This window comes from Dipodomys merriami, unplaced genomic scaffold (assembly GCF_024711535.1).
Source record: "Dipodomys merriami isolate MVZ:Mamm:240054 unplaced genomic scaffold, mDipMer1.0.p SCAF_28, whole genome shotgun sequence".
Taxonomy (NCBI): Eukaryota; Metazoa; Chordata; class Mammalia; order Rodentia; family Heteromyidae; genus Dipodomys; species Dipodomys merriami.
Genome location: NW_027204270.1, coordinates 17,209,302 through 17,236,380, shown reverse-complemented (window position 1 = coordinate 17,236,380; position 27,079 = coordinate 17,209,302). Strand labels below are relative to the sequence as shown.

Below are 27,079 nucleotides of genomic sequence, written 5' to 3'. Positions count from 1 at the left end.
TTTTGCCCAGGTGGCCCTTGGACTACAATCCTCTAACCTCCGCCTCTTTTTTTTTTGTTTGTTTTTTGTTTTTTGGTCTGGTCGTAGGGCCTGAACTCTGGGCCTAGACGCTGTCCCTCAGCTCTTCAGCTCAAGGATAGCACTCTACCACTTGAGCCACGGTGCCACTTCCGGTTTTTTCTTTTTTGCTTATGTGGTGCTGAGGAATGGAACCCAGGGCCTCGTGTATGCAAGGCAAGCACTCTACCACTGAGCCACCTTCCCAGCCCTAACCTCCACCTCTTAAGTAGCCTGGATTACAGGCATGAACACTACAACACTCGGCCCCTGAATTTAACTTTTTTTTTTTTTTTTTTTTTTTTGGTGCCTGGATGCTGTCCCTGAGCTTTTCTTTTGTTCAAAGCTAGTGTTCTACCACTTGAGCCACAGCTTCACTTCTGACTTTTTTAAGTGTTTAATTGGAGATAAAGAGTTTCTTGGACTTTCCTACCTGGACTGGCTTAGAACCACAATCCTCAGATCTCAGCCTTCTGATTAGTTAGGATTACAGGTGTGAGCCCTTGGTTCCTGGATGACTAACATTAATTAGCAACACATAGTTTAAATTTGCTACATTTTCAGTATAGAACTTAATTTAAGGTGAGATTCTGTTAAGAAAATGTTTCAGAGGCCTGTAATCCTAGCTACTCAGAAGGCTGAGATCTGAGGATAATGGTTCAAAGCCAGCTCGTGCAGGAAAGGCTGTGAGACTCTAATCTCCAATTAAAAAAAAAAAAAAAAAACAGGGCTGGGAAGGTGCGTCAGTGGTAAAGCGCTTGCCTTGCATGCATGAGGCCCTGGGTTCTATTCCTCAGTACCACATAAGCAAAAAGAAAAAAGCCAGAAGTGGCGCTGTGGCTCAAGTGGTAGAGCACTAGCCTTGAGCTGAAGAGCTGAGGGACAGCCCCCAGGCCCAGAGTTCAGGCCCCATGACCAGACCCCCCCCCCAAAAAAAAAAAACCCCACTAGAGAACTGGAAGTGGCACTGTGGCTCAAGTGGTAGAGCACTAGCCTTGAGCAGAAGAGTACAGAGACAGTGCCCAAGCCCAGAGTTCAAGCCCCACAACGGACAAAAAAAAAAAAAAAGAAAAAAGAAAAAAAAAAAAAAAGAAAATGTTTCAGAGGATATCTCTGGAGCCTTTCCTCAAGACAGTGACTGCTCGTTCTCCTGATATAGTGATAGGAGGCAGAAAAGCATTTAACAGACGTTCAAACACTTTTTTATGGCAGGAGCTGGTGCCTTGCCCCAGTCAATTCAGGATTCAGAGGTGCTAGTTTGGAGAAGGCTGCCTTATCACACTGCGAAGACCAACCTGGCCTGATCTGGCAACCAAGCCACCTGTATGGACCTGAGCACCAGTCAAAGTTGGCTATGAGGTACAGTAAAACCCCAGAGATCCAGGAGAGACAGATGGGCATTCAAGTCCTGGTTCTGCCTCTTGTCTTAACCTTTCTGTGCCTCAATGTCTCTACCTGGAAAACAGGGACTAGAGTAGCTATTGCATTTGGGAGGAAGTGAGACAATCTTCCTCACAGTCTTCCTCACAGTGGCTATGCTGACAGTACCTTCTACATTTATGGACTGGGACACAGTGACATCTGTCTTGTGACTACAAGGTCGGTCACTAACCAATCAAGGAACTAGTGGCCCACATCTTGTCACTGGCAGCTCAGATTCCATCATGGAGGCAGCCCCAGAGTCAAAGGACACAAACCCACAGGCGCTGAGGTGCACTGGGCAAGCAACTCACAGGTCTCGGTACTGGTCAAAGGCATTGTTGGCTTCCACCTCCAGTTTTCTCAGCCGAGCAGATGGCATCGCTCCATCTTCCAGAGGAGGGTCATACTTGTTACTCCATGGTGACCTGCAGGGAGGAAGCCCATGAATCACCAGGAGGATACTGCTTGTGAGCGGTGAATCTAGGCTCCAGTTGTGTGGGGTTTCAGAGGCAAAGTCACTACTTGCAGCCACTTTCCAGCTCCCATCCTGCTCACCAGCTATGTGATATAGACAGTACCTTAGCGTTGAACCTCACTTCCTTGTGCAGAAAATGAGGCACTACTTGCTGCCCACAGCATGTGAGAAACCAAGACAAGGCGGATGGCCACCAACTACGCCACGGCCTGGCAACCAGTGAGAAACCAAAAGCTGCCGGTTCTGGGTTCAGTCCTGAAGTGACCAAGACCGCCCTCTCCCCCTCCTGACTTGGAGCGGATAAAGAAGGCATAAGAAGGAAGTCGCCAAGTGGCCCGGCCCCACTGGGAAATACAGACTGTACTGGGGCACCTGAGCGTGGATGCGGGCGGCAGCGCTGTGCCCAAGCAGGGGGTGGACGAGTGCCTGTCATCTGGAAGCTCCCGTGTCCATCCCCTGGAAAGGCAGCCAGCCAGACACTTCTAGGAGGATGGAAATCTCCTGTACAAGAAACGTGGCTACTGCCATCTAAAGAGCCAAGGCCAGCCAGGCTGTCGGCTGGTGTCTTGGCAGTCAGTGTCTTGGCTGAACTCTCACACAAGACCCCACCCAGACGCACTAAGCGAAGGGCTAGAGAGCGGAAATCCTTGCACCTCCCCCACAGTGGCAGCAGTGGCCAGTGCTGCCTCCTCCCCCTGTGGAATTCACGCCTCACATGCCACCCTGCCAAGCCTGGGAGGGGAGGACTGCTGTCTACCTTTATGACACCCACTACAGGGTGCCTACAGGGTTCTACAGAGCGCGCTACACTAACGGACATGGAGTTCCATTCTGTTTCTTCTGCTTAGGGACACACAGCACTAAAAAAAAAAAAAAAAGTCAAAACTGAGCCAGGGGTAGCAGGATTGCCTGAGCTCAAGAGTTGGAAACCAGCTTGGGCAACATAGTGAGATGCAGTTTAAAAAACTAAAAATCAGGGGGCTGGGAAGGTGGCTCAGTGGTAGAGCGCTTGCCTTGCATGCCAGAGGCCCTGGGTTCGATTCCTCAGCACCACATAAGCAAAATGAAAAAAGCTGGAAGTGGTGCTGTGGCTCAAGTGGTAGAGCGCTAGCCTTGAGCTGAAGAGCTGAAGGACAGCGCCCAGGCCCAGAGTTCAGGCCCCATGACCAGACCCAAAAAAACAAACAAAATAAAAATCAAGCCAGATAGATGCTGGTGGCTCAGGCCTGTAATTGTAGCTACTCAGGAGGCTGAGATCTGAGGATTAGCAGCTGAAAGCCAGTCTGGGCAGGAAAGTCCATAACTCTTATCTCCAATAAACCACTCAGAAGAAGCTGGAAGTGACACTGTGGCTCAAGTGGTAGAGCACTAGGCCTGAGCAAAAGAAGCTCAGAGACAGTGCCCAGGCCCTGAGTTCAAGCCCTACCTAGGGCCAAGACCTGTCACCAGACCTGACAAGGATGCAGGGTGCAGCTGAAGAGCGCAGACCTGTCGGCACTATTCCCACGTAAATAGGGGCCAAGGTGCAGATACAGTGTACCCCTTAAACTCCTGCCTCACCACAGCTCCTTTCTTTGAGATTCCTGGGCACACTGGGTCCCACAGTTCCATGGCCTGGGTGGAAGACCCACTCCAACTGGCTCTTATTTAAAGGCCACCTGCTGAGACACAAGAGCCCATCCTCTTGCAGGCCTGGAATTTCCAAGAAGCCTGTAACTCACATTTCTCCTGGCTCACAGGCGACAGACAGCATTTCAAGCCACTAGTCCTGGAGCCAGGGTAATTGTAGCTGGGGGAAAAAATCATAACATTACCCAGAATATTCCTAGTGGAAGGGGCACTCAGAACACATTTAAGAGCTTAAATGGAGGCCATTTGAGAAAAGACAGATGGACAGGAACGTTTAGATTTCAAAAGTCAGGCTTTCATTTCCCCAGAAGGCCTTTTGTTTCAGCTAACAGGTCTCAAGCCGTGCTGCTGGCAACCATCACACCATAAGGATCTTATTTAAGCCAACGATCAAACAGAGGATGGAAATGTGTGGAGAAAAATCAGAAGACCTTGAAGTCTCAGATCCACAAGGAGAGAGGAGAGACAAGCTTTCTGCTTGACGCTCATGCGCCTCTCTTCAAAGCTCCCAGAGGACCCTGAGGCCCCGGCACCTCAGGAGGGCAGGCACCCTGGCAGGAGGCCCAAGGGAGACAGGCCTGGATACGGACATGGGCACAACCCCACTCTTCCACAGGCTCCTGTGGAATGGCTAGATTAAATGGAGTTTTCAGGGGGGAGGGGAGGATAATGCTGACTGTCTGAGACTCTGTTTCAGGATACCTCTCCCAGGAAACTTTCTGCAGGCCCCAGGTCTGGCAAGGCCATTCCCCTCCAAGGACAGCTGAGATACTCACTTCCTAGGAGGCTCCCAAGGACCACACCCACTGGCAACTTGACCTGCCAAGTAGCATCACCAGATGGCACCTCTGCTTAGATCTAAAGGACATTTTAAGCTTAAAGATTCTCTAAACCAGCAGCTCCCTGAGTTCTCCCCTCCATCAATGTCCCAAAGTCCTGTATCACCAATCACATCTGTCTCGCACACACCCCACCCCTGGCACATCTGCTGGCATGCACCCTATTTCTACTCCAGTCTCTGCTCTATGATTGCCTACCTAACTTCTACTGAAGTAGGAAAAAACACCATTCTAAAACAATGTTGTCATCTCTCAAAAAAAGAAAACTCACTATTTGCCAGGCACTGGTGGCTCATGCTTACAATACTAGCTACTCAGGAGGCTGAGGGCTGAGGATGGTGGTTCAAAGCCAGTCCATGAGACTCTCGCCTCCAGTTAACCACTCAAAACTGGAAGTGGTGTTGGAGCTCAAGGAATACACGGCTAGCCTTGAGCACAAAGAGGCTCAGAACAGTGCCCAGGCCCTGAGTTCAAGTCCCACGCCCACCACCAACAACAACAAAAGAAAAGAAGTCACCAAGCTAGGCACTGTTGGCTCATGCCTATAATCCTAGCTACTCAGGATGCTGAGATCTGAGGATCCCAGCCCAAAGCCAGCCCAGGCCATAAAACTCATCTCCAGTTAGCCAAAAGTAGAGCACCAGCCTTGAACAAAACAGCTAAGGAGTAGCACCCAGGTCCTAAGTTTAAGCTCCAGTAGTAGAGCAAGTGTGCGCACACACGCACACACAGAATCACAGACCTTTTAAATGTGTTGAGGCCCATGCTGTGCTGTCCAGTTCCAGTTCACCCCATGTTTCATGTCTTTAGTTTACTCCAGTAAACCTTCACCTGGAATTCAAGGCTATATGTGCTTTCCCTACCAGGCTTCTGACTTCATCCTCTTAATGTATTTGAACACCAGCAAGCTCATTTCCACTTTAGGGCCTTAATTGAAGCCCAGAAAACTCTTCCCTCTAACATGTATAGGACTCAACTTTTGCATTCTTTTTTTGGGGGGGGTCCAGTCATGGGGCCTGAACTCTGGGCTTGGGCACTGTCCCTCAGCTCTTCAGCTCAAGGCTAGCGCTCTACCACTTGAGCCACAGAGCCACTTCTGGCTTTTTCTGCTTATGTGGTGCTGAGGAATCAAACCCAGGGCCTCAAGCATGCAAAGCAAGCGCTCTACCACTGAGCCACCTTCCCAGCCCAACTTTTGCATTCTTAAGGGCACTTGTAGGAGAGCCTTCTGGGTCTACTTATACTGTCTCTTGCTGCCTACCCTCAGCTTCTTTCACAAACAATCTATTTTATTTATGGAAGTGCTTACTGGTGGCTTGCTCCCCCGGCATCGAACTACAGACTAACATTAGAAGAGGAATCTGAACAGTGCCCAGTTTACAGCATATGCTGTAAACAAGATGCTACTGGGCATTCTGCTGAATGATTGGCTGCTGTCAGCAATAGGTTACTGACCAGCAAACTTCCTAGCTCAGGCATCACATTCAGGAATTACCCTGACACCACCGACCACCACTTGCAACTGTGCTACCCTACCTGCAAGCCCTGAGCCAGCAGAGCATGGATCTCATAGCTAGGTCATCACCCAGGCAAAGACTAATGTCAACTAGTGCTCCACTTGGTGACGGCAAGATGGGAGAGGTGCACAGAGGCTGACAGAACTGGGTGGATGCAGAATCTCCTCCATAGGCACAGGCTGTGCTTTGCCCTTTGCAGGACCATACATGTGGCAAAGGAGCAGCCCGTCTGCTACCAGCATCCCTCCCTCTCTGTTAGACTTAAGATCCATGAGGACTCCATCACCAGTGCTAAGGGAAGCACTCCCCAAACACCTGTAGGCCAGCTGGATGACTAGCAGAAGAGGAGAAAGAGGAGGAGGAGGAGGATGGAAGGACAAACAGAAAGATGGGTGAGTAGAATGTGGGTTGGTCTCTGTGCTGCTGTGGCCAGCGGGAATGGCTGGCAGGGGCCTCCTGGGCATGAGCTCACCTATACGAGTCCCCATCTCTGTTGTAGTCACACAACAGGTAATCCTTGCCCACCACCTTGTCTCTGGCAATTTTCAGTGGCTGGTCAACAGAAGACAGGAGATCTTCACACAGACTGGGGACCTGCCAGGAAAAAAAAGAGCAGGTAGAAATGTGGTTAAAATAACACCTCAGATTCAGGTTCAGTCATCTGAATGGCGGGCGGGCAGTATATCTAACATCTGGCCCTTGGTGCCCTGCCAAAATTATGGGCTTGTTCCTCTTCCCCCTCCCCCACATGCGCCCAACACCCCGTGTGTCGCTCTATAAAGAAACCTGGTCTTGGGTTACGGCAGAGCGTGATCTCCAGTGCAGCTCTCACATGGCCGCCAGGGTGGTCTCATAAACCTGAATATATATGTGCCTGCGATTGGTCTCCAGTGGGCAGAGGACAAGCTCAAGTCCCGAGAAGAAGGCAAACATTTCAAATACATAGGAATTCAAAGAACTCAAAAGAATAAGCCATCCATGCAAGAGAACTCCCACAGGCTCCCATGCTGGGTGGGGTTTCCAGCACTTTCCAGGCCTCTGGCCAAGCATGACCAGGCTATAGAGTCAGCCACAGCAGCTGCAAAGGTAGCTGCTCACCAGCTCTCCACAGCAGACCTGGGCTGGCTCACCTCTGCAGTCCTGCTGGGGAGTGGGGGCAGGCTGAACCCCACACCATACACTGCCAGTTCCAACCACGGTCCCCAAATGAGCAGGCTGAAGCATCCTGCTCCAAACTCAAAACATCACATTTCCACCAAAAGATTCCAGAAAGGGACAGCAGCCCTCTCAACAACAGATTCCTTTGGGCTTCAGTCATTTCCAAGTCTATGCATGTGCTGGCTCTTTCTTGCCTTGTGGCCTGGTTTGTGGGGGTCTCAACATCTCATTTGCCTGGCAAGGGGCTGCCGACTGCAGCAAGTATCCTTCCCAATGGGAAAAGTAAATTGCATGGCAAAAATGACAATGACTTGGCTCTTTTCTAGTTCACCCGGTGCTCTGGCCACATTACTGTGAGAACAATGGAAGAAGGTCAGGTGGCTCATCCTTCTAATACTTCCTACAAAGGAGGTGGACATCAGAGGACAGTAATTTGAGGTCAGCCTACGCAAAAAGTTTTCAAGACCCTATCTCAACCAATAAAGCATGCCTATGATTCCCAGCTATGTAGGAAGTGTAACTAGGAGGCCACAGTGTAGGCCAGCCCAGGAAAAAGATACAAGACACTATTAGATTCAACAGAAGCAAAGAAGAAGAAGAAGAAAGAAGAAAGAAGAAAAAAGAAGAAGAAGAAGAAGAAGAAGAAGAAGAAGGAGAAGGAGAAGGAGAAGGAGAAGGAGAAGGAGAAGGAGAAGGAGAAGGAGAAGGAGAAGGAGAAGGAGAAGAAGAAGAAGAAGAAGAAGAAGAAGAAGAAGAAGAAGAAGGTGGTAGAGTGCCTGCCTAATGAGTCCTGAGTTCAAAGCCTAGTATTGCAAAACAAAATAAAACCAACAGAAGAATTCACAGTAAGTCTCATAGATGATGAGCTTGCACAGTGATTTAACTGCAAGGATAGTGCCAAACAAAGCCGAGCCTACTCTGGGTTACAGGCAGTGTGGCCCCTAAGACTGCTCAGGCGAGGAGCAGCAGACGCCACCAAAGGCTGATCCAGGCTGCTGGGTGGGGGCAGGGTCAAACTTAAATCCTAGTGACTTAGAGTAACTAACATTGTGCTGGCCAGGACAGTGCCTCTGGGAGGTTCAGGGCTACACTGACTTCTCTGCCACCTTCTAGAGAGCAGGAACTGCTGTGGTCTTCCCTCTGACACCTTCAAGCTGGCTTACAGGTGCCCAGGGGGCCACTGGACAGATAGGTGGAAGGGGAGTAAAATACATTAAGACCAGGAGACACACAAACCAGAGGAAGAAGGTCAAGGACTAGATGCCATTCTAACAATGCCCTTCTAACAATGATGGGACTGGGGATGCAGCTAGCACAGAGTGCTGGTCTAGCATGTGGGAGGCCCCAGGCCAAGCACATTGCAGGCATGAAGTGCCCACCTATAATCCCAGCTACTCTGGAAGCAGAAGTGGGAGGATGGACAAGTTCAAGGCTAGCCAAGGGAAGGCTAGTGAGACCCTATCTCAAAAACAAAATTTTTAAAAGGATGAGGGGCACGGTTTCAGTGGTAGTTCCGCCACTTGCCTGGCATGGATTCAATCCCTAGACCTAGAGAAACAAAGTGACACTGCGTTAGCTGGGCAGCAGTGGCACTGTCCTAACAATCCCTGCTACATAAAGGGCTGAGGGAGGAGGATCACGTAAGCCCAAGACCAGCCTACGTGACACAGGGAGGCTCCATCTCAGAGCAGCAGTAACTGTGGATGAGGGCCAAGCACCTCTCACGACTGCCTACTTCATCTCTGATGCTGAGGCAGCTCAACACACAGAGTTGTTTTGGAGGAGAGAAGCAATGAGCTGCCCAAAGCCACACAGTTCCCAGCCAGCATCTGAGGAAGGGCACAAGAGACAAAAAGTATTGCGAGGTCTTGCTTTTGCCCACAGCAAATCCTTCCCTACTATCTAACCCCACAGCTGATCACATGAAAGGAGATACAAATCAGAAGTTTCCGGCCACAGTGAGGTTTGTGTTCGTGCCGCCATATGGTTCTACTTTGCCTCTTCCTCTTCTCCATTAGTTATTAATGTTGAAAAAAATTGTTCAACCAGAAAAAGAAACTTGAGATGAACCCTTTAGAAAAAGCACAAAAGCCAGACTCGTTCAGCACCGCAGATAATCTAACCACAGTGCCTTGAAGAAGTGCACCCTTATATTTAAGCTTTTTTTGAAAATGGCCAAATGAACACACTCCACCTTTTGATCTGCCTGTTGGCCAAAAGCCCGTCACTGCAAAGATAAGAATCAAAAACAGATGAGTAATGTTGGTGAAATCACAGCTGGGAAGAGTCCCCTCCCCCCACAGCCCAACAGCTCACTTTCCAGCATGTTGGGCGCCACAGTGCCCAGTGGCCAGCAGGGGGCTCTGTCTACAACCTGATCTTTCGATTTTCCCCAAACTTCACTCTCTAAAAATTCACTCTCTAAAAAGTTGAGGCCCGGCACGGGTGGCTCACGCCTGTCATCCCAGCTACTCAGGAGGCTGAGATCTGAGGATAACAGTTCAAAACCGGCCTGGGCAGGAAAGTCTGTGAGACTCTTATCTACAATAAACCACTAGAAAACCTAAAGTGGCACTGTGGCTCAAGCGGAACGCTCACCTTGAGCTGAAGAGCTGAGGGACAGTGCCCAAGCCCAGAATTCAAGCCCCATGACCGACAAATAAATAAATAAATAAATAAATAAATAAATAAAAATAAAGTTGAGGCAGGGTACTATGGCTCACACCTGTAATTCTAGCTACTCAAGATGATGAGTTCTGAGGATCGAAGCCAGCCCAGGCAGGAAAGTCTGTGAGATTCTTATCTCCAATGAACATAAAAAGCTGGAAGTGGTTCAAGTGGCAGAGAGCTAGCCTTGAGCACAAAAGCTCAAACACTGGTTCAAATCCTGGTCTGGGGCTGGGAATGTGGCTTAGTGGTAGAGTGCTTACCTAGCAATCCATGAAGCCCAGGGTTTGATTCCTTGGTACCACATTAACAGAAAAAGTTGGAAGTGGTTGTAGCTCAAATGGTAGAGTGCTAGCCCTTGAGCAAAAGAATCTCAGGGACCATGCCCAGGCCTTGAGTTCAAGCCCCAAGACTGACAATAAGAAAAAGAAAAAAAGAAAAGAAACAAGTCTCTCTACTTCCTCACCTAGGCAGGTCCCCAACCATTCCTGAGATAACAGAGTTCTCAGACTTGCTCTCAGCCATTCAGACTCTAGACTTAAAACCTTTGTTTTTTGGAGGCTCAAAGCCTAGAATAAGAGGCTACAACTACTTTGTAAAAGAAGAACCAAGAAGGGGCAGAACAAGAAGATACAAACTAAGAGATTATAGTCACTTTGTTGGAACACAGGCACAAATAAGGCTTGCTAATGCTAGCCCTCCCTGAGGGACAAGCAAGCAGAGTAGCCTAATTAAATTAACTATTTCCCCGCCAGGGGTGTATCTCATCTCCTGGGTGGACAGATGTTTTTCTAAGTTGCCAGGAAGGCTTTGGGATTGAGAATTGGCCTCGGAGGACAGACTACAAGACACTATTGCCTTCTAGTCTCCTAAGAGACAACAAATTCACAGGCTGTAAGACACTACTGCCTTCTAGTCTCTAAGAAGCAGCAAACTCACAGGCTGTGAGACACTATTGTCTTCTAGTCTCCTAAGAGGCAGCAAACTCACAGGCTGTAAGTGTCTTGAACTCACTGCTGAGGACTGCCCGCAGCACCATGGCAGGCCAACTCAGCCCCCCTATCTCTGAGACCACCTATCTGGCCTCGTCTATCAAAGTGGTCAGCTTAAAAGTTCCAGCTCTGGCCCTGTAGCTCTGCTCTAGCTATATTCTGCTAAGACAATATTAGCAAGGAAATGCTTTGGGATAAGGAAGGATTTTTGAAATGTAAGGTGTTGTCTTAACGGCTGTTCCAAATTGGAAGCAGAATTAAGACACACCTCACTGTTCAAGAAAGTAGTTGAGGGTGTGAGTATGTTTTGAAGAGGGATTAAGACACACCTTAGATTGCTCAAGTAGCAGAGCTGTATATGTTTTGAGATTGATTGTGTACCTTAAATCTTATCTCAAAGTCTTCTAATGGTCGCTTTATAACTAGCTGTGTAAAACTGTACACTGGATACAGCCTAACCTCTTCAAACTAACCAATCACAGCGGGGTGGGGCCTGCTGCACTGGGGACAAAAGGGGAGCAACGTGCCAGCTCTGTGTTCTTGCTTGCCAGATTTCTGGCTGATGGTGTGCCCTTCTGCAGAAACAAACTGCCTGGCTCTGTTCCTTTTGAGTTGGTGTCTTTATTCCTAACACCCCAACATCCCAAGCTGTAGCTATCAGCCCAAGAAGGTCTTTCCATCCCCAAATCGGCCTAACAGGTGAGGTCCAGCATGGCCTTCCCTCCTCTTCTACACAGCACAGCAGAGGCGATCCCAGGTCTGTGCTGCAGCCCCCTGGAGCCCTCACGTCTGTAGCAGGGGAGGTCTCTCCTCAGTGATCCCGAGTGTGGCCAGTGCTTATGTGTGGGTGGGTGATGGTAAAGTGTGGAAAGCCAGGGCTGCCCAGATCGAGTCCTTACCTCCTGAAGCCCAGGTCTATCTCAGTGGGAAGCAAGCTCCTAGTACTTTCATCAGGACCACTCCTGCAGATAGGGCTCCAGGAGAGAGACTAACTCACATGAGCTGGCGTGGCGTTTCAATCCCCAAAACTAAAGTTGGATGGAGAGATTCAAGCCAAGCTCTCAAAACCTACATGGGGGCACTAGTGTCCCCAAAACATGTGAAGGGTTGGCCCTGCCCCTCCTTTCCCAGTGAGTTTTGCCTAGAGCCCAGCTTACAGCTTACATGGGGGAGAAGGCAAGTGTGGTGGTCAAGGACCTGACATCAGGAACTGGGGGCGTGACTCAAGTGGTAGAGCACTTGCCTAGCAAATGGAGATCCAGGAATCAAACCCCAGTATAATAAGAAAACAAATTAACAGTCAAAAAGCATTGACAACAAGGCTTCTCAGTCCTGCCTTCTAAGTCTGTTTATTAAAGTATTACTGTGCTGCTATCTGGAAAATAAGCTATGCAACTTGTGGGCAGGGATGGGAGGGACATATTGGGGGAAAGCAAAGGAAGAGAAGATAACACTCCCAAAAAGGAATGCACTCATTACCTGATTTATAAAATGGTAACCCCTCTATATAACGTCTTAATAACAATAACATTAAATTAAAAAACTTATTTATTGCCAGATGCATTGCTTAAATGCTTGTATTTATCATGATTACTTTTTAAGATAACTTGATAAGGGGCTGGGAAGGTGGCTCAGTGGTAGAGCGCTTGCCTTGCATGCATGAGGCCCTGGGTTCGATTCCTCAGCACCACATAAGCAAAAAGAAAAAAACCAGAAGTGGCACTGTGGCTCAAGTGGTAGAGTGCTAGCCTTGAGCTGAAGAGCTGAGGGACAGCACCCAGGCCCAGAGTTCAGGCCCCACGACCGGACCCCTCCCCCCCCAAAAAAGATAACTTGATAAAACTACCTTATTAAGATGTAGTCTTTTCTTAGAATACCATACCAACAATAAGGTCAAACATCAGAGATTTCTATATAAAACCCTGAAGACTAAATATACTAAAGTGTATTGGAAGAAAAAAATAAACTATTATTGGTTGCTTGTATTTTTCTTCTTTTTGAACTCAGGCCTTGAATTCTAGCACTTTCTTGCTTATGGCTAGTGTTCCACCACTTGAGCCATGCTTCCAGCTCCGCTTTTTGTTGGTTAATTAAGAGAATGATTTCATTTTTGCCAAAGCAGGCTTCAAATCATGAGCCTCTAGGCCTAAGCCTCCTGTGCCACTCACTGGTGGCTGGCTAGCTTAACTCTTGAGTCACCTCAAATCTTCAAGGGAAGCACAACTTGGGTATGAGCCAGTCAAAGGCACCTTCACATAGCTCTCGACCCTCCGTGGCTGGAAGCACAGCAGGTCAGCCTCCTGTACATCACACAGTCCTGCAGGAGGCAGGCCTAGCTACTCCAAGCTGTGACTATTTCTGGATGAAGAAAATGTGTCACAGGTAGAGTAAGTAAGATTGGCTAATGTGGCACACATGAGGTGGCACCAGAATACAATGAAACCTGTAGCATCTCCCAAGGCCAAAATCCCCAGCCCAGCCAAGGCAGCCTCCAGCTTCTTGCCTGACAAATAACCCAAGGGCAAAGCATTCCAGATGAAAGAAGCATCAGCCAAATGGTGGCAGAGGGAAGCATTTAGCAAGACTATGTTTTGGCACCATGAGGTCAATGTAAACTTAACTTTTCTCCTAAAATCCACCCAAGAGGAGAAGCCTGACAGGTCCTGGAAAATCGGGCCACATTTCATTGTTGTGTGTGGAGGGTTAGGCCTGGTCCATAAACCATGTATATTAAACATTCACATCTAAACTGCAAGTTTAGGACCACGAATGGACTACTAGGGAAGTGTATTTAAAATGAGGGACCTCTAGTAGGAATGTCTTGGAAGACCTGAAGTGGGAAGCCAGCTAGCACCATATAGGGGGAGGCTGGGGATGGAAAGGAACTTTGTTCCTTACTCCAACCTGAGGGGCAAGGAGAGATGGGACAACAATCACAAAGCCAGGCAATGGGTGATGTGGGTGATATACTGGATTCCAGAACCCATGAGATATCCTGGAGTCCAGGAGGATTTGCCCAGATTCCAGGCTGAGGGAGATTTCCAGCCTGTGCCAGTGCAATGCAGGGACTGGGACTGGATAATCTGGAGGATCACCAACTCAGGGAGAGGACAGCACACCAAATCCAGCTCCAAAGTCCTGGCTATTCGCATCATACATTCTCCCTAGCTTCCCAGGACCACAAGCTTCTTAACAACACAGCCGTCCGTATTCCAGTAAAACTCCTGCATGTGTCTGGCCGGGTGGACGTGGCCAGACTAGCATGAAAGGGTGCTCAAAACAAGTCGAGTACACGCTGGGCCAGCCACAGAATCCCCCTGGATTCTTTCTGGTAAAGAGTGACAGATCAGGTTTGGTTGCAATTTCACTGAGTCATCCATAGAAATGACCACAGGACATTTAGAGATGAACGGAATTACAGATAAATCTGTAATTCTTCCTACCACAGCTAATGTGGCCCCTTATTGGCTAGGTCTTCCAGCTTCTGGGGCTCCTCTGTCTCCCCATTTTGCAATAAAACTCACAATCTATCGCTCCATGTAAGTCCTCAAGGAGCTCAAAGACACAGTCACTTGACAGGGCAGCCCACTGGATCCCAGGAGGTATAGAGGAAACAGGACACTTGGAAAAGGGCTTCACTTTGCCTAAGTCATCATAAAGGTGGTTTTAGGTCAGGAATCCTATAGCATTGTGTGCGCATGCCAGTAGTGGGGCTTGAATTCAGGGCCTGGAGTTCACGAGGCTTTTTTATTCATGGCTGTAGCTCTACTAGAGGTATTGAACTACATACACCTCCACTTCTGATTTTTTGGTTAATCTAGAGTCTGGAGTGCTTGTCTGTGTAGGCTGGCTTTGAACCGTGATCCTCAGATCTTAGCTTCCTAGTAGCTAGAAAAAAAGCATGAGCCAGCAGCACTTAGCTTCTTATAGCATTTGATAGTCAAGATTTAGTTGACTCATTATCTCTATCATCACTCAGGATACAGCTATCAGAATTAATCAAGAGTTTGGAACATTATTTAAAAAACAGCTTTCTGGGCTAGGCAGTCTGTAAGCATAAACTAGTCAAGGCCAGGCCCTGCTCTCCCCCACAACCCGCAGTGGGGCACAGCACAGTGAATGACTCACCCTGTGGGGCAGAAAAGAGATGGCTCATGACCACACAAGCTTCCTCCAGAGCCCAGCTTGAGCCCAAGGCTCTTAGGAAGTTCCTGCATCATATACAGAATCCCGACTCTCTCCCTTCTCTCTCTCTCTCGCAGGCCAGCTCGTCTACACTCTGCTTCCCTCACCTCATTTCCAATGAAAGGTGCCGAACTTCATCAGTGTTCAGAGCCCCTGCCATGGCACTAACACTACACAGCACTAGCAGCACATGTGGGTCTCAGGGAGTGGCTCAGAGGCATTTGAAGCCCTGGGCTCTACCAGAGGACAGCCCCAAATACTTCCAGCCATAATATCAGGCTCCCCTGAGCTGCTCAGCCTGCATGCCTGGCCCAGTTCAAATGCCAGGGGAAGCAAAATGAGCATGCCACACTCTCCCAAGTATTTTTAACCTGTCTCTAAAATTAAACGTGTTCTCAGGGCAACCAAGGTGCTCCTCACCCTGGGCTGGGCCTGCCAGCCTGCGTGAGACGGCTGGCTAACAGCAGCCCTCAGAAGGGACAGGCTGCCTCTGGGTCTTTGGGGAAGTAGAAACTTTCTGCATTTCACTCTTTTGCCTCACATTTCTCATTAACCAGAAGGCAGTACCTAACTGAAAGGAACATTCACCAGTCCCTTAAGGACAGAAGCTGTCCACATACTGTTTCCTGGTTTCCAATACAATCAAGTTCTGAGTGCACAGCCAAGAACAGGGTCTTTGTGCATTCCTGATGAACCACACAGCTCCCAGCTGCAGGCGGCAAGGACCAAGTCCTGCAGCCTCCGACCCAGTCTGACCCTCACCTGTCTTCACATTCCTTCCCAGGAGGCTTTTGACCTTCCTAAACAGCTGCCCATGCCCAGGGGACTTGGCTTTCTTGCTCACTTTCCCCAGTGGAGGCAAAATGATGCCCTGGTTCTTTGTTCATCTAATGGCTCTTCAAGATGCTAAAGAGCAAGGATGCTCTTCCAATGTGTGGCCACATTAAATGTAAAAAACAAAGAACTAAGAGTAGATTCACAAATTATTCCAGAAACTTAAAAAAAAAAAACAAAAACAACAATGAAACTTGTTCCAAACAAAAATGAGGGCTTTGCAAACAGACTTGCTGAGTAGTGAACATTTTGGAAAGATGGAATTTTAAACATAAACACAGAAGGGCAGAGACCAGAGGCAGAAGAGTTCTGCACACAGCCAGGAGGTCCTTAAATTGGGGAAAGATTTATAAAGCCCAGGGAGCATCAGCAAATCTTGGGAATGGAAAGAATGTGGACACCAATGGGTAGTCAGCAAGTTCAATCTCTGAGATATTCTGGCCAAAAATAATGTGTGCAGGCCTAGCTGGCCCTTGCCACCCTTTCTGCAGTCCAGTGATCCCTCTGGAGGAGCAAGAGAGCACCAGCTGGCCTGTGCTGGGCAGAGGCAGTATACTCTGCCTTGGTGCTTCCAGAGACCACATGCAGAAAAGCCCGTGTGCGTGCGTACACGCATGTATGTCACAGTACCCAGGTCTTGAACTCAAGGATTCATACTCTTGCTTGGCTTCTTCAAAACTCATGACTTATGCTCTACACCACCTGAGACACACCTCTACTTCTAGTTTCGCTGGTTAAGTAGAGATAAAGGCTTGTGGACTTTTCTGCCCAGACTGGCTTTGAACTGAAATCCTCAGATCTCAACCTCTTGAGTAGCTAGGCATAACCCACCAGTGCCTAGCTTTTCTGGTGTTTTGAGGCAGAAACAGAATTCAAGGAAAGCTAGCAAGCCAGATGTAGGTGCTGTGCTTTTTATTCACATGAGTTCCTATGCACAGACAGATGATTTGTAATGGCAGAGGAAATAAGCACCCTTCTGTGCCCCCCACAGGGGACTCTGCCCATCTGACTCCTAGCTGGAAGCAATGCTTCTTCAGACTCTCTCTTCCAGCTGTTACAAAGTGCAATGCAATCAATCCCAGGTGCACTCTCATTTAACTAGCAATTTAACTCTACTTTTGGAGATACCCTGTGCCTTCCTGCAGTTAGGAGAAGGCCTAGACTTTTCTCTGCCAAAATCTAGGGAAGAAAGACACACAGAGAGCAAGAGGGAGAAAGGGTACAAATCAGGCTGAGTGGAACAGTGGCTGTCCCACAGAGGCGCTGGGAGAGCACCTACAGGGGAGGCAGGAAGGCCTAGGCCCTGGCAGATCACAGATGACATCAGCTGGCACTGGTTAAGCCGGCCCAGATCATTCTCTGGATTTGATCCTGGTGACATGTGGTATTCAGAGGCATAGAAGGACCAGAGTATCAGGCTGAGGAGAGCTGACTGTGCAGGGGGCTCTGTGGGTAAAAAGGCCTACCTAGAGGCTGTCCTATGTCTCCACTGATCTAGGAAATGGCAGAAGCAGTGACTACTCAATAAGCCAACTCAAGTGGCTTGAGCAGACCCACCACAGTAGGGGGTGATGGGTGACTCTCTTTAAGTGTACTCTCTTGACATGAAGAACCACTGGTCCCAGCAGTCCGTGGCACCTGGGAGCCCTTGTGCCTGTCTCCTGGATCCCTCGCTGCAGTTCTTCCACATTTCAGGCCCAGTTAAGGCCTGTAGCATCAGGACCCCAGAGATGGGAGAGCTGAAGTGGAGGGCACTGTGAGGGTCAAGCACATCCTGCCTTGTGACCCACTCCTGGCTCAAAGGCATGTCCGCAGGGGTCCAGCCAAGATGGCCAGAAGGGCAAGGCAGGTCATTCTGACTAGCCTGAACACACCTCCTTTTACCAGACCACAGGGATGGGAAAGGATATGGGGCCAAGTGGCTTTCATTGCTGGCATCTTCCTCTGCTCACCTCATGGCACAAAAACCCATAGAGCAAGCTGGGCGCCAGTGGCTCATGCCTATAATCCTAATTACTCAGGAGGCTGAGAGCTGAGGATTGCGGTTCAAAGTCAGCCTGGGCAGAAAGTCCGTGAGACTCTTTATTTCCAATTAACTACCAGAAAACCAGAAGCGATGCTGTGCCTAAGTGGTATAGCACTTGCCTTGAGCTGAAGAGCTTAGGGACAGCACCCAGGCCCAGAGTTCAAGCCCCCAGACCAACCAAAAACAAACAAACAAAAAACAAAAACCATACAGCAAGCTCATGGTTGCCACCCTCCTCTTCCTGACAGTAGTTGGCCTGGGTCTGCACCTAGTAATGCTCATACTCACCACTGCCCTCTGTGAGCATCAGCGAAGTTCACAATTCTTCCACTGGACCCAGGGCAGAGGAGAGGGAGCCTACCCAGGGCTGCCTGACATTAAGTGCACCTGGACTTGACCTAACTCATGCCCACCTAGCTGCCTTACATACTGCCACCTGCTGGGCGGATGCCCGAGTTACACTGCTCAGCTCCCGGAGGCCCCATGGCCTGCCATGACACAGCCTGGCAGGTATGGAATGGTGGCATATTGCTCCATCACCATATTCACCCACCTCAAGTTGGCATGACAAGGCAGAGTGTTAGGCTCTGGGGACACAGATGAGCTCCTCCGCCTCCCACTGGGCTTAGGAGCCAGAGCCCTTCCTTGGTTCTAAGAACACAACGTTATAGCACATTAGAAGGAAGTGTTTTGAGCCAACCCCTTTGAGTGACTCAACATAGAGACGGGGCTGCTCTGTATATGCAACCATGTGGAAAATAGGAAGCTCAGTGAGACAGGTGTAGACATGTGGGTGAGGAGGGTTTAAGTGTCTACATCTCTCTCCAACTTAGATTCCACACACAGTGAGCATGGGGAAAACGTCTATTTGGATGAGAGTAATCACTTCCAGCCCCAGGCAAATCTCCTGAAGGGTACTGTCCTGAACCAGGAGTGTTATTTTAGCTTCCAGTCAATAGTAATTAAGTGTCCCAATACATTGCAGAGAGAGGGGAGAAGGATATTAACAGTAATTAAACCTCTTCTGCATTTGGCTAGGGACCTATCCTCAGAGCAGTCTGCTGTCAAATACTTACAGCCTTCATCTGATTCTGGGCCTAATATAAAAGTTTCAATTACATCACAGCCAAAGGGCCTGCCAGAGCCCAGCATCTGGAGCTACCTTTCACACCTTCTCTGCACACAGAGCACCCAGAATGTGGTCAGCTGCCACTGTGAGACTGATTTCAGGGGGCCTGGGACCGCCAGCCCCTCTGCCTGTCACAAGGCATTTTGCAGGCAGGATGTGTGTGTGTGTATTATGACTGACAGGCTAATGTGTGTGTGTGTGTGTGTGATGACTGACAGGCTCGTGTGTGTGTGTGTGTGTGTGTGTGTGTGTGTGTGTGAGAGAGAGAGAGAGAGAGAGAGAGAGAGAGAGAGAGTGTGAGTGTGAGTGATGATTGACAGGTTCTCTAATGAGCCTTAATTATGAGCTCAACAGGCCCCAGAAGGCAGCAACAGATTTTCAAAGGGGCAAACCTCCAACCAGCCTAAGGCCAGGGATCCCAAAGAAGGTGGCTGGGGACACACAAGGAAGAACTGTTCTTTACCCTCATCCTTTTCTCTTCCTTTGTTTGTTTTGGGTTTTTTAGATGCCCTCACTACGTAGCCCAGACTGGCCTCCACTTCCTGAGTGCTGGGATCATAAGTGTGTGCTACCCATACCCTTCTGAAGCTCTAAAAATCCTCTCCGTAAACAATGCAGTCTCTAGCTATGGCACAGACAGTGTGGCAGGAAGATGTAGAGTCACTCAAGGCTGGGGCTGATCCAGACTCCACAACTCAGCAATGGCTGTGAGGCGGAGGCCTTCTATAAAACCTCTGTTTCCTACCTGTGAAAGAAGACTATGCTCATGGGGTGCAGTTTGATAAACTAAACAAGGAAGGGCCTCAAACAGTGCCTGGCATACCACAGTGATCTAACAGAAACCATGAGAGCAATGAACACTTTGTGTGACCTCTGAACCATGCAGACAGCTAGGCCCTGCTACTGGCTTTATACAATTCTTCACACTCAGCTCAGCCATGAAGAAAGTAAAGTTTGGAGGTAAGATGAGGTAAGGATGCAAGCTGAGGCTGACTGGGCCTCTTGAAGCCAAGGTACCTAGCCATCTCCCACGCAGTGCTCCTAAGTGCACATCCAAACCCAGACCAGCAGCCTAGAAACACTTGGTCAAGAATCAGGTGGTATGGGCTAGGAATGTGGCTTAGTGATAAGAGTATATGCATGAAGGCCCCGGGTTCAATTCCTCAGTACCACATAAACAGAAAAAGCCAGAAGTGGCTCTGTGGCTTAAATGATAAAGAGTGCTAGCCTTGAGCAAAAAGTTCAGGGACAGTGCCCACATCTTGAGTTCAAGCCCAGGACCGGCAATGAATGAATGAATGAATGAATGAATCAGGCAGAAGCCTGATTTGTGAATGTGTCAACCCTTGCTACTTTGGCTAATAAAAAGAGGGCATTATAAAATAACCAGTTTTCAAGAAGTGAACACATTGGCTCTCCACTCATGGCACCTACAGGCATTTTCTGCATAAGGAAAGCTCCCAAGAAGAAAAAAAAGGATAGGAAGAGGATCACTGCTGATTGAGAAAGACCTTCAGAGGGGGGTTGGGAGCTCTCAAGGGGTGACAGGGCACCCAGATTTCACTGGCAGTGTGAGGAATGGGATCAGTAATGTCAGGTCAAGGGAGATTGGGAAGTGAGGGGCAAATGTTCAGGGAATCAGGGAAAGTGAAAGGGTAACTTGTGGGAGGCTGGGAAGCAGAGGCTAGGAGTCTGTGGACAACAGGAGGATCCTGAAGATTGGGCCTTGGCAGATGAAGGAGAGGAGATCAAATGACCTGGTGAGGCTACTATGACAACTGCCTTGTCCTTGAGCAGAGTCCCCCCACCTGTCAGAGCATCCAACCCTCACCCTACCACTGTAGGCAACTGTAGAACTACTCTGGGAGCAGTTCCAAGATCAGAACCAAAGCAGGAGAAGATGCCTGCCATACAATCAAGAATACTAGGGGGGGCCGGGCGCTGGTGGCTCACGCCTATAATCCTAGCTACTCAGGAGGCTGAGATCTGAGGATCTCGGCTCAAAGCCAGCCCGGGCAGGGAAGACTGTGAGATTCCTATCTCCAAGAAACCACCAGAAAACCAGAAGTGGCGCTATAGCTCAAGCAGTAGAGCGCTCGTCTTGAGCTGAAGAGCGCAAGGACAGTGCCCAGGCCCAGAGTTCAAGCCCCATGACCGACAAAAAAAAAAAAAAAAAAAAAAGAATACTAGAGGGCTGGGAAGGTGGCTCAGTGGTAGAGTGCTTGCCTTGCATGCATGAGGCCCTGGGTTCAATACTTCAGCACCACATAAGCAGAAAAAAAAAAAGCCAGAAGTGGCATTGTGGCTCAAGTGGGAAAGCGCTAGCCTTGAGCTGAAGAGCTGAGGGACAGCGCTCAGGCCCAGAGTTCAGGCCCACAACCAGACCCCCCCCAAAAAAAAAACACAAAAAAAACCCCCAAAAAACAGAATACTAGGGCTGGGTACCAGTGGCTCAGGCCTGTAATCCCAGCTGCTCAGGGGGCTGAGATCTGAGGATCGTGGTTCAAAGCCAGACCAGGCAGGAAAGTCCATGAGACTCTTATCTCCAATAAACTACAAAAAAAAAAAAAGAGCCAGACTTAGAGCTGTAACTCAAGTGGTAGAGAACTAGCCTTTAGCAAAAGTAGCTAAGCAGTGCCCAGGCCCTGAGTTTGAGACAAAAGAAGGAGGAAGAAGAAGGAGAAAAGGAGGAGGAGGAGGAACAGGAGGAGGAGCAGCAACAGATGACAACAACTAGAAAGACCCAGGCCACTTGGAGCCCACCAGCCAGGGCAGAACAGGAATGCATGTCAGATCAACCCTGACCTTTCTGGAAAGCCTCCAAGCTCCTCGAAGTAGAGGCTTTGAGATGGAGGGCAGTTTCCTACTCAAAAGCTCCTCCCCTTGGACAACTTCAGGGAAAGCGTGTCAGACTGCTTCCAGGCCATCTGACAGCAGCAGCCTTATGGGAGCCCTAACCTGCCCCCGCTGAAATAAACTCAGTCCTTGTCCACACTGTGTGCAGGGCTATGTCTCACTGTGTAGCCAAGGCTGGGGCACTGTCAGGGTGAAAACAGCCCAGAAGGCTGCTTGGGCAGCTTTCAGGTTGGTGGCACCCAGTGGTGAGTGAGTCAGTAAAGGAAATACAGACATCACTTAGCATTCATGAAGCACCTGCCTGCTGTGCACCTCTTAGCACTGAATCTTCCCATGTTCCATGTATTCCATTTCCTTGCCCTAATTCTGCATATGAAGGAAACTGAAGGAGATGCTGTGATCTGCCCAAGGTCTTGAAGCTGCAAGGAACCCCACCAGGACAGTCTGGTCAGCCTCAATCTTCCCTGACAGTAGTCAGGAAGACTGAGTCAGGAGCCACTGCAGGAGGCTTGGCCTGCCCCACCCCCTCCCTGTGGTCCCCACAGTGGGAAGCTACCGGACACACCCCGAGGTCAGGAAACTTTCCTGGTCACAGAACAGCTGGGAAGATTAAACAAGGCAGTGAAGTTTATTCATAAGGCCCCAAATAAGTACTTCTTTTTTTTTTTTTTTGTTGGCCCTGGGGCTTGAACTCTGGGCTTGGGTGCTATCCCTCAGCTCTTCAGCTCAAGGCGAGTACTCTACCACCTGAGCCACAATGCCACTTCTAGTTTTCTAGTGGTTAATTGGAGATAAGAGTCTCACGGACTTTCCTGCTGGGCTGGCTTTGAACCGTGATCCTAAGATCTCAGCTTCCTGAGTAGCTAGGATTACAGGCCTGAGCCACCAGCGCCAGGCTCCAAGTAAGTACTTCTAACATACACCTTTCTTTTTTCTTTTTTTTTTTTTTTTTTTTTTTTTTTTGGGGGGGGGGGGTCCGGTCATGGGGCCTGAACTCTGGGGCACGCACTGTCCCTCAGCTCTTCAGCTCAAGGCTAGTGCTCTACCACTTGAGCCACAGCGCCACTTCCAGCTTTTTTCTTTTTGCTTATGTGGCGCTGAGGAATCGAACCCAGGGCCTCGAGCCTGCAAGGCAAGCGCTCTACCACTGAGCCACCTTCCCAGCCCCAAACATACGCCTTTCTTGAAGTTAGTGCTCTTCTTTTTTTTTTTATTATGTGCTGGTCCTGGGGCTTGAATCAGGGCCTGGGCACTGTCCCTTAGCTTTTTTACTGAAAGCTGGCATTCTATACTTCAGTCACATCTCTACCTTCCACTTTTGGTGGTTAACTGCAGTTTTGTAAAAGACTCACAGACTTTCCTGCCTGGGCTGGCTTCAAACCTTGATCCTCAGAACTCAGTCTCCAGAGTAGGTAGGATTATAATTAAACATGAGCCAGAGGCACCTATTTTTGTTGTTGTTTTGTTTTTGGGGGGGAACAGGGTCCCATCCTGTAAGCCCAGAGTGGCTATAAATGTATGATCCTCCTACCTCAGCATCCCGTAGGGCTGAGGTTTCGGCTTACACAAGCATGTCCAGCTAATTATTTTTCCATGTCATTCACTGAAAAATATTTTACGGCCAATGAAAGAGGGCACAGTTAAATCTAAAACTGAGACCAAAACACTGAGACCAAATATAATTCCTATTTTGTACCTTGTAATGTCTGAAAACTCACAGAAATGTGCTGGGGGTTGATTTAAAGGTGATGGGAGATGGTGAACTTTCAAAATACCTACCTATGGAGAGTTCTGACCCCTGGGGCTAGAGGGCTGCAGGTTATCAGTTTTTACTGTCCAGGCTGACCTTGCAGGAGTTAGTTCATCTCTCTTATTCCTTTTCTTTTGCCAGTACCAGGATCTGGCACTTCCCACTCAGCTTGCTTGTTCAGCTGGTGCTCTACCACTTGGGCCTTACCTCCAGCTCCTTACTTCTTCCTCAATGGGATCAAATGAGGGGCTGTCCTGCTACATACCACAGGATTCACCAAATTGCAAAGAGTTCCAGCCAGATATATGGGGAACAGACAGGCGAGGGTACCTCAAGAAGCTCCACTTCTTTCTAGGCAAATCTCGCCATTTCTTCTTGGTCTGTACAAATAACAAACTAGCACCCTGGACAAAAACCTGAGGGGGCACCACAAGGTGGCAGGGTCTTCGCCTTGACAACAGGTTGGGGTCAGGAAGGGCCACCATCTTCAGGAAAGCAGTGCTGGCAGGGGACGAAGGCCAGCTCAGTACCTAAAGCCCGTGGTCTCTTCTCCGGCTTTCCAGCCTGATTCACAACAGCTGCAGTCATTCAGAAAGCCGGACGCTGGCATGCAAAGGCTCACCACAACTTTCCAAGGATGGAGTTCATTAAATACTGCTGGAGGCCTTTGGCTGGAATGCTTCCCCACCCCAGAAAGGGGGACTGCAGCACAGTGTCGCCTGCAGGAAAGCTTAGAATACACTCAGAAACATCAGTGTAACCAGACTGCAAGGGCTGGTAGCCATCACCAATGACTCCATTCCTTGCTCCAGCCCCACAGACCTCGCAGAGCAAACTTCCTGGGAGAGGGAGCACGGGAGGGTGGAAGCCAGACATAAAACCCCAGGGAGCCAGGTGCCGGTGGCTCACGCCTGTAATCCTAGCTACTCAGGAGGCTGAGATGTGAGGATCGAGGTTCAAAGCCAGCCCAGGCAGGAAACTCCGTGAGACTCTTATCTCCAATAAACATCCAGAAAACTGGAAGTGGTGCTGTGGCTCAAGTGGTAGAGTGCTCCCCTTGAGCTGAAGAGCGCAGGGACAGCGCCCAAGCCCAGAGTTCAAGTCCCATGACTGACAAAAATAAAAAAAGACCCCAGGGAGCATCCCTAGGGTATCAGAGAATAGGGTCCAGCAGCCCCCTCCTTGCTTGGCAGGACTCCACAGCAAACTGGAATTACTCAATTCTGCAGCTCTGAAGACTCCTCTTCAAAGACCCCTCTTCACAGCTTATTCACTAGGAAATGACCAGTGGTCTGAGAAAAGTCAACCAAAATCATGCTTTTCAGAGATCAAGCTGAAAACTTGTGTCTCTTCTCTGAGGATGGAGATCCAGGAGTAAAGGCTGTACTGCTTCCCAGGCAAATGGCTGGCACATGGCACCTGAACTCACAGCTGTGGGCCACTGCTGGCTCACCCATCAACTTCTTGTAGACTCCCCCCTTACTCTGAGACCTCTTCAGAAAAGAAAAATATCTTAAGCATGTCTTTGAAATACAAGAGGGAAAATGCTGGTTGCAGACTTTAAATGACAACAATAAGGAAGAACTAACAAGGAAGTCTAATCAGTCCAGAACACAGCTCTTGGCCCCCAAGATTTCCAAGGGCAGGGGATAGTAACCCCTAAATTTTCTGTTTCACTCCACACAGCTGACACAGGAGAAATAATTTCCAGATTTTATTGGCTTAACTATTAAGAGACTAAACATTGAATAATAGTTGAATAATAGTGCTTTGCTATTTTGCTAATTGATACAAGGAATAAGCTATTAATGACAGGATCAGCCTTAATTCCACCCACTGATCACAAACAAGAGTGAGTGAGCTGGCTGCACGGGCTGCCTCATGGCCAGCAGGTGCTTAGGCTGATCCACTATGAGCCTCCACCCACTCAGTGGCTGAGACTGGACTGTGCCAGGGTACCTGTGTACTCTATCCCTCTGAGCTGCCCCATCCCTCCCTGCAGGCCACTCAGGCACCTGGCATGAGATGTTCGAAGTACCGACACTGCTGAGGCTGATAGTGCAAAGCCCTGTGCCCAGCTGGCCCTTTCCATTCCTGGAGGGCCACTTTGGCTGCTCAAAAGAAGAAAATGCTGAGATGAAAACCAACCAGGTCATCAAGGCACTGGTAAGCCATCAGGATGCTTCTGTACCTCCACCCAGGCCTAACCAGGTGGGCAGGTAGCTCTCCCAGTGTTGAGGGCTTTCCTGAGCTTGGGAAAACTCTGGGGACACCCAAGAACTGAGCCTTTGGGTGATCACAGGAAAGGAGGAGAGGACATAATTTAAAAAATGAAGTGTCGGGCGCTGGTGGCTCACGCCTGTAATCCTAGCTACTCAGGAGGCTGAGATCTGAGGATCGCGGTTCAAAGCCAGCCCGGGCAGGAGAGACCGTTGAGACTCCTATCTCCAATAAACCACCAGAAAACCGGAAGTGGCGCTGTAGCTCAAGTGGTAGAGCGCTCGCCTTGAGCTGAAGAGCTGAGGGACAGCGCTCAGGCCCAGAGTTCAAGCCCCACGACCGACAAAAAAAAAAAAAAATGAAGTGATCAATGCTTGCAAGCCGAGTTCCTTGCTTTATTAAATAGATTTAGGGCTATTTTTGAAAAGGAAAGGATGGATGGCCTGCTGGGTGCAAATCTGCAGAAAGAAACTCCTTCCTCAGCTTAGGGCTCACAATATACCCACGCCGGGAAATTTCAAATGGAGTGGCCAGTGTGCAAGTAAGGACACTGAAGGTCAACGTTGTGGAAGCCAAGTGAGCATCTTCACATCACATGGTTTTTGGCCTACATGCACATGTGGCTATTTTTAAAATAGCTTAACAACTGATTTCAGATCGCTTCGTTCTAGCACAATGAGATTAATATGCAATAAAATGATGTTCTGGCCATCTGCAAGGGATGGTCATTTCCCACCAATCAGAGCGTGCACCATAATCCCAAGAGAGAGCAAAAGCTCCTGCTGGAAAGAAAACAGAAAGCTGATCTGGCACGGTAAGTCAGCTGCCTTGGCCCAGCTGCCCAGGACACACCACATTTCTCTTTAATACTACTCTGTAATCGGACCACTGGTGGACTGAATAAACTCCCCTACAGTGCCCTGGCTCTAACTTCTAAGTGAAGCCATTCCCCTCAGGGGAAATGCTGGCAGATCCGAACATTCTTGTCAGTCTTAAAACCAGAGGCTTTCTTTCAAACAAGTCTCCTCTCTTCACTGCTTCAGGCAGGTGAGCATTTGAGGGGTGACTGTGACAGGCTCTGAAAACACCCAACCTGCCTGAATTATAAAACACAGGCCAGAGACAGGGCTTTAGACAGATGCAGAGGAGTGCCATGGATTCTCTGAAATTACAGACACTAAACTGTCATTTAAGCTTCGGAGCCACAACACAGCCCAGCTCAACTGTTACAACATAATTCTGCAAATTCAGTTAAAAAGGAGAAAAGAACTACCATTCCTGAACAGAAGAAAGCAGAAAACAAGGAAAGGAAAAAAAACATTT

At 49.0% G+C, this 27,079-nt stretch overlaps 1 protein-coding gene across 4 annotated transcripts in view; it reads right to left on the bottom strand.

Annotated features, from left to right (window-relative positions):
* Positions 1 to 27,079, bottom strand: part of Capzb (capping actin protein of muscle Z-line subunit beta) — a 123,157-nt gene that overhangs the window by 29,151 nt on the left and 66,927 nt on the right. For all 4 annotated transcript variants that reach the window (XM_070037798.1, XM_070037799.1, XM_070037797.1 and 1 more), the window contains exons 3-4: positions 6,412 to 6,533; positions 1,791 to 1,904 (exon numbers count right to left, since the gene is read on the bottom strand). In XM_070037798.1, coding sequence (XP_069893899.1) covers positions 1,791 to 1,904; positions 6,412 to 6,533 — 236 coding nt within the window. The remainder of the gene's footprint in view (positions 1 to 1,790; positions 1,905 to 6,411; positions 6,534 to 27,079) is intronic.